General features: G+C 47.5%; 1 protein-coding gene across 7 annotated transcripts; it reads left to right on the forward strand.

Moving 5' to 3' along the window:
• The first annotated feature begins 2,665 nt into the window (after nt 1-2,665).
• On the forward strand, nt 2,666-13,231 carry mfsd13al (major facilitator superfamily domain containing 13a-like). 7 transcript variants are annotated; one of them, XM_072481495.1, is made up of 9 exons: nt 2,666-2,968; nt 3,125-3,189; nt 3,255-3,987; nt 5,410-5,656; nt 6,713-7,441; nt 8,912-9,066; nt 9,630-9,713; nt 10,715-10,858; nt 11,446-13,231. In XM_072481495.1, the coding sequence occupies exons 4-9, from the start codon at nt 5,489-5,491 to the stop codon at nt 11,585-11,587; spliced, it is 1,422 nt and encodes a 473-aa protein (XP_072337596.1). In that variant the 5' UTR covers nt 2,666-2,968; nt 3,125-3,189; nt 3,255-3,987; nt 5,410-5,488; the 3' UTR covers nt 11,588-13,231. The 7 variants fall into 7 exon arrangements, with proteins under 7 accessions (XP_072337596.1, XP_072337595.1, XP_072337593.1 ...); XM_072481494.1 differs by having other exon boundaries at nt 2,666-3,466; nt 3,500-3,987; XM_072481492.1 differs by having other exon boundaries at nt 2,666-3,335; nt 3,369-3,987.
• Nucleotides 13,232-15,006: the final 1,775 nt, after the last annotated feature.

A 15,006-nucleotide genomic window follows, 5' to 3' on the forward strand; every position in this document is an offset into this window, starting at 1 on the left:
GTCTCTCTCTGTGTGAGGGTGTGCAGCTCCGTGTGTCTCTCTCTGTGAGGGTGTGCAGCTCTGTGTGTCGCTCTCTGTGTGAGGGTGTGCAGCTCTGTGTGTCTCTCTGTGTGAGGGTGTGCAGCTGTGTGTGTCTCCCTCTGTGTGAGGGTGTGCAGCTCTGTGTGTCTCTCTGTGTGAGGGTCTGCAGCTCTGTGTGTTCCTCTCTGTGTGAGGGTGTGCAGCTCTGTGTGTCTCTCTCTGTGTGAGGGTGTGCAGCTCTGTGTGTCTCTCTCTGTGAGGGTGTGCAGCTGTGTGTCTCTCTCTCTGTGTGAGGGTGTGCAGCTATGTGTGTCTCTCTCTGTGTGAGGGTGTGCAGCTGTGTCTCTCTCTCTGTGTGAGGGTGTGCTGCTCTGTGTGTCTCTCTCTGTGTGAGGGTGTGCAGCTCTGTGTGTCCCTCTCTGTGTGAGGGTGTGCAGCTGTGTGTGTCTCTCTGTGTGAGGGTCTGCAGCTCTGTGTGTCCCTCTCTGTGTGAGGGTGTGTAGCTCTGTGTGTCTCTCTCTGTGTGAGGGTGTGCAGCTGTGTGTGTCTCTCTCTGTGTGAGGGTGTGCAGCTCTGTGTGTCTCTCTGTGTGAGGGTCTGCAGCTCTGTGTGTCCCTCTCTGTGTGAGGGTGTGCAGCTCTGTGTGTCTCTCTCTGTGTGAGGGTGTGCTGCTGTATCTCTCTCTGTGTGTGAGGGTGTGCAGCTGTGTGTCTCTCTCTCTGTGTGAGGGTGTGCAGCTGTGTGTGTCTCTCTCTGTGTGAGGGTGTGCAGCTCTGTGTGTCTCTCTCTGTGTGAGGGTGTGCAGCACTGTGTGTCTCTCTCTGTGTGAGGGTGTGCTGCACTGTGTGTCCCTATCTGTGTGTGAGGGTGTGCAGCTCTGTGTGAGGGTGTGCAGCTGTGTGTGTCCCTCTGTGTGAGGGTGTGCAGCTGTGTGTGTCCCGCTCTGTGTGAGGGTGTGCAGCTGTGTGTGTCTCTCTCTGTGTGAGGGTGTGCAGCTCTCTGTGTCTCTCTCTCTGTGTGAGGGTCTGCAGCTCCGTGTGTCTCTCTGTGTGAGGGTGTGCAGCTCTGTGTGTCCCTCTCTGTGTGAGGGTGCGCAGCTGTGTGTGTCTCTCTGTGTGAGGGTCTGCAGCTGTGTGTGTCCCTCTCTGTGTGAGGGTGTGTAGCTCTGTGTGTCTCTCTCTGTGTGAGGGTGTGCAGCTGTGTGTGTCTCTCTCTGTGTGAGGGTGTGCAGCTCTGTGTGTCTCTCTGTGTGAGGGTCTGCAGCTCTGTGTGTCCCTCTCTGTGTGAGGGTGTGCAGCTCTGTGTGTCTCTCTCTGTGTGAGGGTGTGCAGCTGTGTCTCTCTCTGTGTGTGAGGGTGTGCAGCTGTGTGTCTCTCTCTGTGTGTGAGGGTGTGCAGCTGTGTGTGTCTCTCTCTGTGTGAGGGTGTGCAGCTCTGTGTGTCTCTCTCTGTGTGAGGGTGTGCAGCACTGTGTGTCTCTCTCTGTGTGAGGGTGTGCTGCACTGTGTGTCCCTATCTGTGTGTGAGGGTGTGCAGCTCTGTGTGAGGGTGTGCAGCTGTGTGTCCCCCTCTGTGTGAGGGTGTGCAGCTGTGTGTGTCTCTCTCTGTGTGAGGGTGTGCAGCTGTGTGTGTCTCTCTCTGTGTGAGGGTGTGCAGCTCTCTGTGTGTCTCTCTGTGTGAGGGTGTGCAGCTCTCTGTGTGTCTCTCTCTGTGTGAGGGTGTGCAGCTCTCTGTGTGTCTCTCTCTGTGTGAGGCTGTGCAGCTGTGTGTGTCTCTCTCTGTGTGAGGGTGTGCAGCTCTCTGTGTGTCTCTCTGTGTGAGGGTGTGCAGCTCTCTGTGTGTCTCTCTCTCTGAGGGTGTGCAGCTCTCTGTGTCTCTCTGTGTGAGGGTGTGCAGCTGTGTGTGTCTCAACCTGTGTGAGGGTGTGCAGCTGTGTGTGTCTCTCTCTGTGTGAGGGTGTGCAGCTCTGTGTGTCTCTCTCTGTGTGAGGGTGTGCAGCTCTCTGTGTGTCTCTCTCTGTGTGAGGGTGTGCAGCTCTCTGTGTGTCTCTCTCTGTGTGAGGGTGTGCAGCTCTCTGTGTGTCTCTCTCTGTGTGAGGGTGTGCAGCTCTCTGTGTCTCTCTCTCTGTGTGAGGGTGTGCAGCTCTCTGTGTGTCTCTCTCTGTGTGAGGGTGTGCAGCTCTCTGTGTGTCTCTCTCTGCGTGAGGGTGTGCAGCTCTCTGTGTGTCTCTCTCTGCGTGAGGGTGTGCAGCTCTCTGTGTGTCTCTCTCTGTGTGAGGGTGTGCAGCTCTCTGTGTGTCTCTCTCTGTGTGAGGGTGTGCAGCTCTCTGTGTGTCTCTCTCTGTGTGAGGGTGTGCAGCTCTGTGTGTCTCTCTCTGTGTGAGGGTGTGCAGCTCTCTGTGTGTCTCTCTCTGTGTGAGGGTGTGCAGCTGTGTGTCCGTCTCCTGTTCTGAGGTCCGGTCTGTGAATCAGGACAGGTGGTGTTCGCCAGCTGACCAGGCGTCGCTGCTCCGCTCTCTAATTGGTCCATGCCTTCACGTACGGAGTAGCCAATTGCAGAGCGCTATTAGGTGGGCGGGGCTGAGATGGGCGGGGTGACCTGGCAGGGGCGGGGCGCGGCGCTTCCGCCTCTGAGTTCCGGGAGTTGGGGAGTGGGGCGGTAGTTGTTGCTGAAGACATTGTAGCCGTGGCGGCTGTGTAGCAGAAATAACGTTTCCGCAGGTCACAGTAACACGGGGCCGGCCTCATCACCGGTGTTAGCCGTGGGTGGCAAGATTTTATCTTGGTTCAGAAGGTTGTGGGTTCAAGTCCCACTCAGCAGACTGGAGCACAAAATCCAAGACCACACCACAGTGCCGTACTGAGGGAGTGTGTCCTGTCAGAGGTGCTGTACTGAGGGAGTGTGTACTGTCAGAGGTGCTGTACTGAGGGGGTGTTGTACTGTCAGAGGTGCTGTACTGAGGGAGTGTGTACTGTCAGAGGTGCTGTACTGAGGGAGTGTGTACTGTCAGGTGCTGTACTGAGGGAGTGTGTACTGTCAGAGGTGCTGTACTGAGGGAGTGTGTACTGTCAGGTGCTGTACTGAGGGAGTGTGTACTGTCAGAGGTGCTGTACTGAGGGAGTGCTGTACTGTCAGAGGTGCTGTACTGAGGGAGTGTGTACTGTCAGAGGTGCTGTACTGAGGGAGTGTGTACTGTCAGAGGTGCTGTACTGAGGGGGTGTTGTCCTGTCAGAGGTGCTGTACTGTCAGAGGTGCTGTACTGAGGGAGTGTGTACTGTCAGAGGTGCTGTACTGAGGGAGTGTGTACTGTCAGAGGTGCTGTACTGAGGGGGTGTTCTACTGTCAGAGGTGCTGTACTGAGGGGGTGTTGTACTGTCAGAGGTGCTGTACTGAGGGAGTGCTGTACTGTCAGAGGTGCTGTACTGAGGGAGTGTGTACTGTCAGAGGTGCTGTACTGAGGGGGTGTTCTACTGTCAGAGGTGCTGTACTGAGGGGGTGTTGTACTGTCAGAGGTGCTGTACTGAGGGAGTGCTGTACTGTCAGAGGTGCTGTACTGAGGGGGTGTTGTACTGTCAGAGGTGCTGTACTGAGGGGGTGCTGTACTGTCAGAGGTGCTGTACTGAGGGGGTGCTGTACTGTCAGAGGTGCTGTACCGAGGGAGTGTGTACTGTCAGGGGTGCTGTACTGTCAGAGGTGCTGTACTGAGGGAGTGCTGTACTGTCAGAGGTGCCATACTGAGGGAGTGCTGTACTGTCAGAGGTGCTGTACTGAGGGAGTGCTGTACTGAGGGAGTGCTGTACTGAGGGAGTGCTGTACTGAGGGGGTGCCGTACTGTCAGAGGTGCTGTACTGAGGGGGTGCCGTACTGAGGGAGTACTGTTCTGTCAGAGGTACTATATTTTGGATGAGAGAAGGTCTGTCCTCAGATGGATGCCAAATATCCCAGGACATTTTTGGACTAAAAGATGGTGAGTACTCTCCAGTTTCCATGTTGTTGCTTACCAATCAACCAACATCATTAATTTTTGAAAAAAATTTAGAATACCCAATTCATTTTTTGCAATTAAGGGGCAATTTAGCGTGGCCAATCCACCTACCCTGCATACCTTTGCGTTGTGGGGACGAAACCCACGCAAACACGGGGAGAATGTGCAAACTCCACACGGACAGTGACCCAGAGCCAGAATCGAACCTGGGACCTTGGCGGCATGAGGCAGCAGTGCCTTTTTAAAAAAAAATTAAATTTAGAGTACCCAATTCATATTTTATTCCAATTAAGGGGCAATTTATTGTGGCCAATCCACTTACCCAGCACATTTTTGGGTTGTGGGTGCAAAACCCATATAAACACGAGGAGAATGTGCAAACTTCACTGAGACAGTGACCCAGAGCCGGGATCGAACCTGGGACGTCAGCGCCGTGAGGCAGCAATGCTAACCACTGCGCCGTTGTGCTCCCCAAGGCAGCAGTGCTAACCGCTGTGACAGTGCTGCCTGAACCAACATCATTAAAATGGGGGCAGCACTGCAGCACTCTTGAACTGTCTGCACGTTCTCCCCGTGTCTCTCCATGCTTCGGTTTTCTCCCACAAGCCCTGAAAGACGTGTTTGTTAGGTGAATTGGACATTCTGAATTCTCCCTCTGTGTACCCGAACAGGCGGCGTAGTGTGGCGACTATGGGATTTTCACAGTAACTTCATTGCAGTGTTAATGTAAGCCTACTTGTGACACTAATAACGTTTTTAGATTATTATCGTTGAACACAAAAATCAAGACTGACATTTTGGAGCAGGGCAGATTAGGTACTGCGCGGCAGGTTAGGTACCGCACTATCAGCGGTGCTGTGTTTGCATGAATTTTTAAAAAATTTACAGTACCTAATTATTTTGTTTTCCCCAATTAAGGGCCAATCCACCTAACCTACACATCTTTGGGTTGTGGGGGTGAAACTCATGCAGACATTGGGAGAATGTGCAAACTCCACACAGACAATGACTCAGGGCCAGGATCGAACCCGGGTCCTCAGCGCCGTAGGCAGCAGAGCACCACCATGCCGCCCTGTATTTTGGATGAAATGTTAAACCAAGACCTATCTGCCTCCGATAGATTAAAAAAATGCCATGGCACTATTTTGAAGAAGAACCGCAAGTTATCTCCAGTGTCCTAACCAATAATTATCTCTTGACCAACATCGCTAAAACAGGTGATCTGGTCACCAGCAATTGTTTGTGGGAGCTTGCTATGCACAAAATGTCTGCCATATTTCCTACGTAATAACTATGACTACACTTCAAATATCACTTAATTGGTTGTGATGCTTTGGGATGTTCTATGGTTATGAAAGGTATTATATAAATTCAAATGTTTTTGTTTCTCCACCCCTACCCAAGAATTGATCTGGTTCATGTTTACACAAGTGGATGCAGAGGTGCAGACAGGAAACATTTTCAACCTAAGCTGGTGAATCCTATGGCTGTGAGAATGAAGCTGACCTCATTAGGGATCCGGCAGAAAGCTTTTGCCTACTCCATGACAACACTCGGATCCAGCTTAATTAACAGCCTGTTTAGCTTCTATTACGTGAAGCTCTTTTTAAATCGGTACAGGATTTCTGAAGGAATGTTCCACCAGGCACAAGTGAGTTTTTATTTTCTGATATGTCTCCATTTTCCATGCCTGAGGCAGTGCAGTGTGTGGTTTGTTGACATTCAAATACACCTTCTGTCATTGTTACCTGTCAGTCTGCGGTGGCCATTTCTGAGGCACTTCAATTTCTTCCAAATCACGTAATCGAATGGGCTTCCAGAACGATGGCTCACAGAATGGGAGGGAAAAATACCACGTCTGTCACCCTGTGTAGCTCTCGTGTTCTTGCAATTAGCTCCAGACAGGTGTTAACAAGGGCAATGACCGGTTTGCAAATTTCGCACCTAGGCAATGAATTGGGAATTTTGCATCAGAGCAAAACACTATTTTCTAAACAAATTTTATATGGGGCACAGTTATTTATTTAATTATTTTACAAATTTAGAGTACCCAATTCTTTCTTTTCCAATTAAGGGGTAATTTAGCATGACCAATCCACCTGCACTGCACATCTTTTTGGGTTGTAGGGGTGAGAACCAGGCAGACACTGAGGGAACGTGCAAACTCCACACAGTGTCCCGAGGCAGGGATCGAACCCAGGTCCTCAGTGTGTAGGCAGCAACGCTAACCACTGCGCCGCCCTATGAAAGGCACATTTATAATCAGAATGGCTGTGTTTTAATATTCCCATGTTGTAGTTGAATGGGTTGACCACTTGGGCCAGTTATTTAGAAACTGGTGTTGAAAAGTGAGATCTGTGGATATCAGCTGAGGCTAGTCAGTGATGATGAGTCTGCCACACTCAGTGGCTAGACTTTTAAACACTGTTGTAATGGCAGGTGGATTATAATCTGATACATCTTTATGAATCACTGATCAGTGCTATGATCATAAAATGTCCTTTGAGCCTGTGCCAGCTCTTTGAAGGAACGAGTCAATTAGTCCCACTGTCCTTTCCCTATAGTTCAGCAAATTCTCTTTTGCACAAATATTTACCCACCCCTCTTTCTGAAAGTTATTGATGAATTTGCTCCACTATCCTTTCAGGCAGCACCTTTCAGATCACCATAACGTGTCACTGGATAAGTATTTTACTTTTCTTTTTAGATTGTCTTCATGCTATGGAATGCTTTCAACGATCCACTTTTTGGGTATCTTCAAGATAATGCCAAGGTTCCATGCTGTGCCAAGCGGCATCTCTCCATATTGTACGGTGCTCCATTTTATGCCATTGCCTTTCTCCTACCCTGGTTCCCATGGCGTGACTACCAGGAAGGTGACTGGCTATGCGGGGTGCAGCTGGTCATTGCTCTATGCGCGTATGATGGGATGTTGACCTTTGTCCTCTTGGCACAGTGTGCGCTCTTTGCTGAGATCTCAACCAAGCATGAGAACCGACTGCAGCTCATCAAATACAACCAAGTGGCTTCATTGGTCGGATCTTCAAGCGTCCTTTTCTGTGGCCTTATCTCAGACAACATGGAAAATATTTTCAACTTCCAGGTATTTGCCCTCTGTGTTGCCATGCTGGCTTTTGGCTGCATGTACTACACGGGCATGAACTGTGTCAGTCAGTATGAGCACGTGGAGAAACTGGAAAAGGACAAGATGGAGGATGCCTCTAATCTCTCCTGGACTTCTGTCTTCTACCTGACCAAACAGATTGTCATGCAGAAGAACTTTCTGCTTTTCATCGTCATGAACTTTTTCCAGGTTTTCCACCTGGCATTCCTGAACAACTTCATGCTGATCTTTGCAGATCATCTGATTCCACCGTATCTGCTTCCAGCGTTTGTAAAGAGCATAATGTATGGAGCTGGATTCATTTGTCCCCAGGTAATCAGAGCAGTTCTAACAGAAAACTTTTTTTGTGCGTGAATGTTCTTCTCTTCTTGCCTCGTTCTCCTGATGTTTCATTGCAGTTGTGTGGGTGAGGCACTCGTAGAACTGACATGCCCCCCCGTGTCTGCGTGGATTTCACCCCCACAATCCAAAGGTGTGCAGGGTAGGTAGCTTGGCCATGCTAAATTGCCCTTTAATTGTGAAAAAAGTATTGGGTACACTAAATTTAAAAAATGAACTGACATACCCAAATGGCTTCTCTTCATGAGATACCAGGGAGATGGGTGGGATAACTCACCAGGTCGTAAACCCATGTCCGGAAACTTTGCTGTCAATTGATATCAACGAGTAATATCGATCGGAGCATTAAATCAGCATTCCCCCTGATCCCATGGGTGTTCACCCAGTGAGTTAGGGTAAATTTACCCTCTGGGTGTTGGAAAGCAATCAACCCCGGGAAGCACGGTAGCACAGTGGTTAGCGCAATTGCTTCACAGCTCCAGGGTCCCAGGTTCGATTCCCGGCTGGGTCACTGTCTGTGCGGAGTCTGCACCTTCTCCCCGTGTGTGCGTGGGTTTCCTCTGGGTGCTCCGGTTTCCTCCCACAGTCCAAAGATGTGCAGGTTAGATGGATTGGCCATGATAAATTGCCCTTAGTGTCCAAAATTGCCCTTAGTGTTGGTTGAGTGGGGTTCTGGGTTATGGGGATAGGGTGGGGGTGTGGACTTGGGTAGGGTGCTCTTTCCAAGAGCCGGTGCAGACTCGATTGGCCGAATGGCCTCCTTCTGCACTGTAAATTCTATGAAATCTATGAAACCATGGGAAATCTGAGGGCTTTGGTTGTTACTAATCATTTTTTTTTAAATAAATAAATTTAGAGTACCCAATACATTTTTTCCAATTAAGGGGCAAGTTAGCGTGGCCAATCCATCTAACCTGCACATCTTTGGGTTGTGGGGGCAAAATCTGCGCAAATACGGGGAGAATGTACAAACTCCACACTGACAGTGACCCGGGGCTGGGATTGAACCTGGGACCTCAATGCCGTAGGCAGCAGTGTTTTTTTTTTCTTTATTTTTAAATTTTAGAGTGCCCAATTCATTTTTTCCAATTAACGGGCAATTTAGCGTGGCCAATCCACCTACTTGCACATCATTGGGTTGTGGGGGCGAAACCCACGCAAACACTGGGAGAATGTGCAAACTCCACACGGACAGTGACCCAGAGCCAAGATCGAACCTGGTACCTTGGCGCCGTGAGGCAACAGGGCTAACCCAGTGCGCCACCATGCTGCCCTTGCAGTGTTAACCACTGTGCTGCCCTTGATATAAATACGATTAGTGTGTGGTGTGTGTGGATGTTGTATGTCCATATATATTGACTTGTATGCCATTAATAGCTGGACATTCGGCTGTTTTGCAATTTTCTCTATCCCAATTACTGGATACGTTTTCTCTTCTCCCAGCTTTTAATTCTCAGTAGCCAATCACTGTTGAGGAAGCTTGGCTATTACAAAATCATCTTGTCTGTCTTCTATGCGGAACTATTGAGTGCAACAGTCATGCTGGTATTGGGCCCGAGTCACCACTATGTGCTGTCTATGTTCCTTGTTGCAAACATGTAAGTAATTAATTTCACATCTATCTGTGTCTGCATGTGCCTGTGTCTGTTCGTGCGCACCTGTGTGTCATCTGCCTTATTTGTCGCTTCATGCTTTAGAACCATGCTTCGGGATGGGTGGATTCAGTTCTTCTTCAATCTGAGAGCATTGTACTGTTCCTGCTCTGAGTCTATTGTGGTTGGAATTGAAAGGAATATGCTGATAACAGTGAGAAAGTACAGAGATGGAGCCAAACCTGCAAACTGACTAGAGGCTGGCCCGTTCTAGGATACTGTCTGGTAACCTTGGGTCAATGGTGTCCTTCTGGATTGCTGTACAAAATGCATCAGATGCTCCATGGAGCTTCCACATACCCCCAGGCACGGGCCAGCGGAGGTCAGCCCCGGGGGGCGGTGGGGAGAAGGCCACACCCTGGATGGGGAGCCATCCCCTGTGTGGGGTGGTGGGGAGGGGGGTCAGGAGCCCAGCATGAATGTGGGGGAAAGGGGAGCATGATCTGACTGTAGAATGTTTCGTATGAATATTTTAATCTAATCCACCATGTTATCATTTTCTCTATTAGGGTAATGGTATCTGCTACATTCAGCCTTTTTAACTTGCCCCTGGCTGATATTATTGATGCTGACCTTCTGAATTATAAACGCAGGTAAGGCTGTGCAACACTCACTGGTTTCTCTTTAAAAAAATATATATTTTGATTCCAAACATTGCAAAAATCTTACATGCACATAAAAAAATCACTCCTATTATACAAACAGTTTGTCATTTTTTTTGTTTTAACCTGGCCACAAACAGGTCCATGAAGATGACAATGAACGGCTTCACCTGGGGTAAAACCCTTCCTCCGACCCTTTGATGGCACGCTTAATCTTTTCCAATCTCAGGAATTCTGATCAGTCCCCTAAACGGACCTAAACTCTAGGTCGCACCGCTGACCTCCGTTCAAGCAGGATCTTTCGACGGGCTATCAGAGCGGCGACGGCCAAGATATCGGCCCTCCTTCCCTCCAGAAGCTTCGGCAAGTCCGACATCCCAAAATTCGACACCCGTGCACACAGCTTCCGCCTAACCCCCACGATTTCCGACATGATCTCAAAAAACGAGAACCAGAACTCCAAGCTATTTTGGGTGGGACCAGAACATGTGTGGATGGTTCACCGGCCCCCTTAGACACCATTCACACCTGTCCGCTACAACCGGGAATGACCCACTCATGCACGCTTTACTTTGTATTGTATTGGCTGGGCAGCACGTAACGGTGGTTAGTGCTGCTGCCTCACTGCACTGAGGACCCGGGTTCGACCCGGCTCCCGGGCACTATCTGTGTGGAGTTTGCTCATTCTCCCTGTGTCTTCGTGGATCTCACCCCCACAACCCAAAGATGTGCAGGGTAGGTGGATTAGCCACACTAAATTGCCCCTTGATTGGAATTTTAAAAAAAAATTGTATCGGGCTCAGCCTGGCGCAAGAGGAAGTGGCATTCAGCCTACACAAAATCTCACTCCAGACCCCTCCCTTCATCCCAGGCCTAATTCCTCTTCCCACGTCCCCTATATTTCTTCCCTGTCTCCAGCAACCACCTATATATGTCAGATACCTTCCAATGATGGTTTCATAGAATCAGTTTTGTTATCTCTTTCATCTTAGTTTTCCACTATCTTCCATGGTGTTTGGTACCAATGCTTTGTTTACTAAGCCAGCGCAGTCACTGGCTCCAATGCTAGTAGTGACCATTCTTAACCAGTTTGACTATGAAAAGCTGAAGGACAACTTTACACATTCCGAGCAGAGGTAAGAATGTGTAAGATTAACTGAATGAGTTACTATTGTAATTGCTGAAAGCTTCAATCTTTGATCTCAACTTTTCTTTTTCAATATCAGTTTCTTTCATCTTTGTTTCTTCAAGACTGCATCTGGCCTCTGGCTTCATGTAGCAAATTGAGGCAATTATCTACAAACTCTTCATTATTATTAAACTCACTATTTTGTCTCAACTGTCTGTACAGATCAAATTCTACTTTTTCAACTCCATTTCTTTCAGTAGCAGTACTGGACACACAATGGCTATAAAATTTCCATCTTTATATTCCGCACCCTTCTATCTGTGTAACTCCTGCTATCTCCAACCTCCTCCAATTCTGGCCTCATGCCCATCCCCCACCCTTCTGTCATCCCATCATTGATGATCATTCCTTCACTTAAAAACCACTTCTTCGACAAAGCCTTCAGCCTATCCTAAAGTAGTTTCCTTTTGACTTGGTGTCAGCTTTTTTGTCTGACTACCCTTGGGATGTTTAATATGTTAAAGGCATTGTCTCAACACAGATTACTGATGTAGTTTGAGAGTTCAATTCTGACCTTCTCCTTTTACTTTGCAGTGCTCTGCAGGACCTGCACGGGGCCATGTTTTACCTGGTTTGTCTGACTCCAATATGCATTGCAGTTCTGCAGATTCTGGCGTGGACCCCATACTCCATTCGGGATAGCCACACTGATGTTGCAAAATATATAGAATCCTAAAGACCAACACTCAACTCGCTCGAGCCAAGTGCCATAAATGAAGATCTTAAAGCCTTTAACTTAATCTTTCAGACTGGAGATCATAATGTTAGGTGTTGTGATTCAGAAGTGGTAGGATATTTTTAGGTATTTTTTTCTTATTTATTCATGGAGTATGGGAGTTGCTGGCAAGGCCACAATTTATTGTCCATCTGGAATTGCTCTTGAAGGTGGTCAGCTGCGTTTCCTGAACTCTTGCAGTTGGTACACCCACAGCTTTGTCAGGGAGGGGTTCCTGGATTTTTCCCCAGTGACAATGAAGGAATAGCAATGGGATGGTGTGTGTCTTGGAGCTGAGTTTGGAGGTGATGGTGTTTCCCAAGCGTAGACTATTCTTGTCTTGAGCGGTTGGGGTTGTTGGTTTTGGAAGGTACTCTTTGAGCCTTGGCAGTTTGCTTCCATGCATTTTGTAGATTGTACACGTTGCTGCCACTGTGTGCCAATGGGAGCATGAATGTTTGAGCTGGTGGATGGACCCAGAACAAACAGGCTGCTTTGTCCTGGATGATGTTGGGATTCTCGAGTGTTATTGCAACTGCCTGAAGAATACAATCATGATGTACAATGTTTTTCCTGGAGCTTTCAACCCACTTGACTAAAACATAATGATTAGGGAATGACCAAATAAAAGACATGGGGCGAGATTCTCTGACCCCCCGCCGGGTCGAGAGAATCGCCGGGGGCTGGCATGAATCCCGCCCCCGCCGGGTGCCGAATTCTCCGGCACTGGATATTCGGCGGGGGCGGGAATCAGCACACACACCCCCCCCAGCTGGCGGGGCACCAAAGGCCTTTTCCGCCTGCTGGCGGGGCGGAAATTCGTCCGGCGCGGGCCTAGCCCCTTAAGGTTGGGGCTCGGCCCCCCAAGATGCGGAGCATTCCTCACCTTTGGGGCGGCGCGATGCCCGACTGATTTGCGCCGTTTTGGGCGCCAGTCGGCGGACATCGCGCCGATACCGGAGAATTTCGCCCATGGTTTCTGAATTAAGGTGCTTAATCTAACTAGGAACTATTATGTACCATGTAAGATTTTATATGGAAATTTGTTTTGATATGTTTCTGGTCCAGACATTCTTCACACACACATACACACACTCATTAGGATTCAAAGAATTGCTTTATTTCCAACAAAATTTTCCTGATGTTTCCCGAATGCAGATTGACACATGGTCCTGTGCTGTGCCAAACATATTCCTGTACTGCTCAATATGTGTAAACCATCTCTAATGTGCTCAGCATACAGCCTTTGCTGAGGGATCTTCATAATCTTTCTGATGCCAAATCTTATGTTAAAATTACACTCTATGCTAATCAGACATATATTTTTGAAAACTCATCATTTTGTTAAACTACACAAAATAGACCAGAATTGTTGATAGGAATTGTGGTAGGAAAGAAAGGCAACTGAGGAATAAGAGGCTGTTCCTTCAGGTCAGGTCTGGATTAGAATTGCCAGATTAATAATAGCTCCTACATGTGTCTCTAAAGTATGAATTTGAAACTACTGAGAATGAGTTAAAATGGACACACTCTTTGGATAAGCTACATTTGTCATTTTGAGCCATTTTGGTCCAATGTAATGATTAAACTGCTTTGTTTACCATACATGCTCCATGTTAGTGATTATGTTGATTACCTTGCATTACTTCAATCTACAGATTTCTGTGTTGAAATTGGCGGGAAACATTGTGACTCTTAGCTATACAACTGAGGAATTCTAACCTTGTGACAGGTTATTGGGTGAGTTAGGGACATTGCACAACTTACCACAAGAAAATGCTCGCCTCCAACGAAACAGTGAAATTAAAGCCACAAATCGCACTCTCTCAAACTGATTCATATGTGCAGAAAAGCAATAGAGATGGTTGGAAGAAATATTTAGATTGGGAGGAGGTTTGTGTGGAATACAAACACTGACATAAGCAAGGTGGGTAGTTCAGCTTATTTGTGTGCTGCCGATTCCACGCAGCTTATGGCCACTTGCATTGGTAGCAATTAATACAGACGGGGGGGGGGGGGGTTTCATTTAAACCAGTAGGTTTCCAAAAGTAAATCCTATGAGGATTGGCCACGCTAAATTGCCCCTTAATTGGAAAAAATGAATTGGGTACTCTAAATTTAAAAAAAATGACAATCTTATTAAATTAGAAAATAGTGAATATAACTCCTCCTTTATTCAAAAAGTGGGGAGACAGAAAGCAGCAGGAAACTACAGGATCGTTAGCTTAACATCTGTCAAGAGGGAAAATATAACCAATTCTTAAATAGGTTTTAGCAGGCCACTTGGGAGAATTCAGGGTAATCAGGCAGAGTCAACATGGTTTTGTGAAAGGGAAATCATGTTTAACCAATTTATTGCAGCTCTTTAAAGAAGTAATGTATGCTGTGGATAGAGGGAAAATTGATGGATATACTGAATTTAATTTCCAGAAGGCATTTGATAAGTGCCACGTCAAAGGTTATTGTGAAAAATAAAAGCTTGTGGTGTAGGGGGTGGCATGGATAGAAGGAAATAGAGCAGGCATAAATGGGTCTTTTTCTGTTTGGTAAGATGTAACATGGTGTGCCATGGGGATCGGTTCCCGGGCTTCAGCTTTTTGCAATTTTTATTAATGATTTGGATGAAGGAACAAAGGTATGGGCTGGGATTCTCCCCTACCCGGTGGGGGGTCGGAGAATCCCGCCCATGGTTGCTGAATTTGCAGATGACAATAGCATGTAGGATAGTAAGATGTGAAGACTATACAAGAGGGTTACAAAGGGATATAGATAAGTTAAGTGATTAGGCAAAGATCTGGCAAATGGAGTATAATGTGGGAAAAAGGGAAATTGTCCATTTTGGCAGGAAAAATAATTATCAGGAAAAAAAGTGATGAAAAATTAAAGAGCTCTTAAGGTGCAGAGAGACCTGGGTGTCTTCATGTATGAATCACAAATGGCTAGTATGCAGGTACAACAAGTAATTAGGGAAACTAATATAATGTTATTTATTGTGAGGGGCATTTAATACAAAAGTAGGGAGGTTAGGCTTCAGTCATATAGGACATTGATCATCTTATTTAAGAAAGAATGCAAAATGTATTGGAAGCAGTTAGAGAAAGTTTGCTAAACCTAAATTGGGCAGGTTGTCCTATGAGGAAAGGTTGGACAGGCTAAGCTTCTATCTGCTGTAGTTTTGAAGACTAAGAGGTAGGCGGCATGGTTAAAGCCCAAAGAAAGATTGTTCCCATTAACCACTCATACATAGACTGTGAGATACAGATTGAAGGTTTTGGGCAACAGATTTTGGGGGGGGGGGGGGGGGGGGAGATTTGAGGAATAACTTTTTAACTCCGTGACTGGTAATGACCTGAACCTTGCAGCCTACGCAGTTGGTGGAA

This window comes from Scyliorhinus torazame, chromosome 17 (assembly GCF_047496885.1).
Source record: "Scyliorhinus torazame isolate Kashiwa2021f chromosome 17, sScyTor2.1, whole genome shotgun sequence".
In the NCBI taxonomy this organism is placed as follows: Eukaryota; Metazoa; Chordata; class Chondrichthyes; order Carcharhiniformes; family Scyliorhinidae; genus Scyliorhinus; species Scyliorhinus torazame.

Coding starts and splice junctions, on each gene's coding strand:
- mfsd13al (XM_072481494.1), top strand. CDS start 5,489: ATGGCTGTGAGAATGAAGCTGACCTCATTAGGGATCCGGCAGAAAGCT. Junction 5,657..6,712: donor GAATGTTCCACCAGGCACAA/GTGAGTTTTTAT, acceptor TTTTCTTTTTAG/ATTGTCTTCATGCTATGGAA. Junction 7,442..8,911: donor CTGGATTCATTTGTCCCCAG/GTAATCAGAGCA, acceptor CTCTTCTCCCAG/CTTTTAATTCTCAGTAGCCA.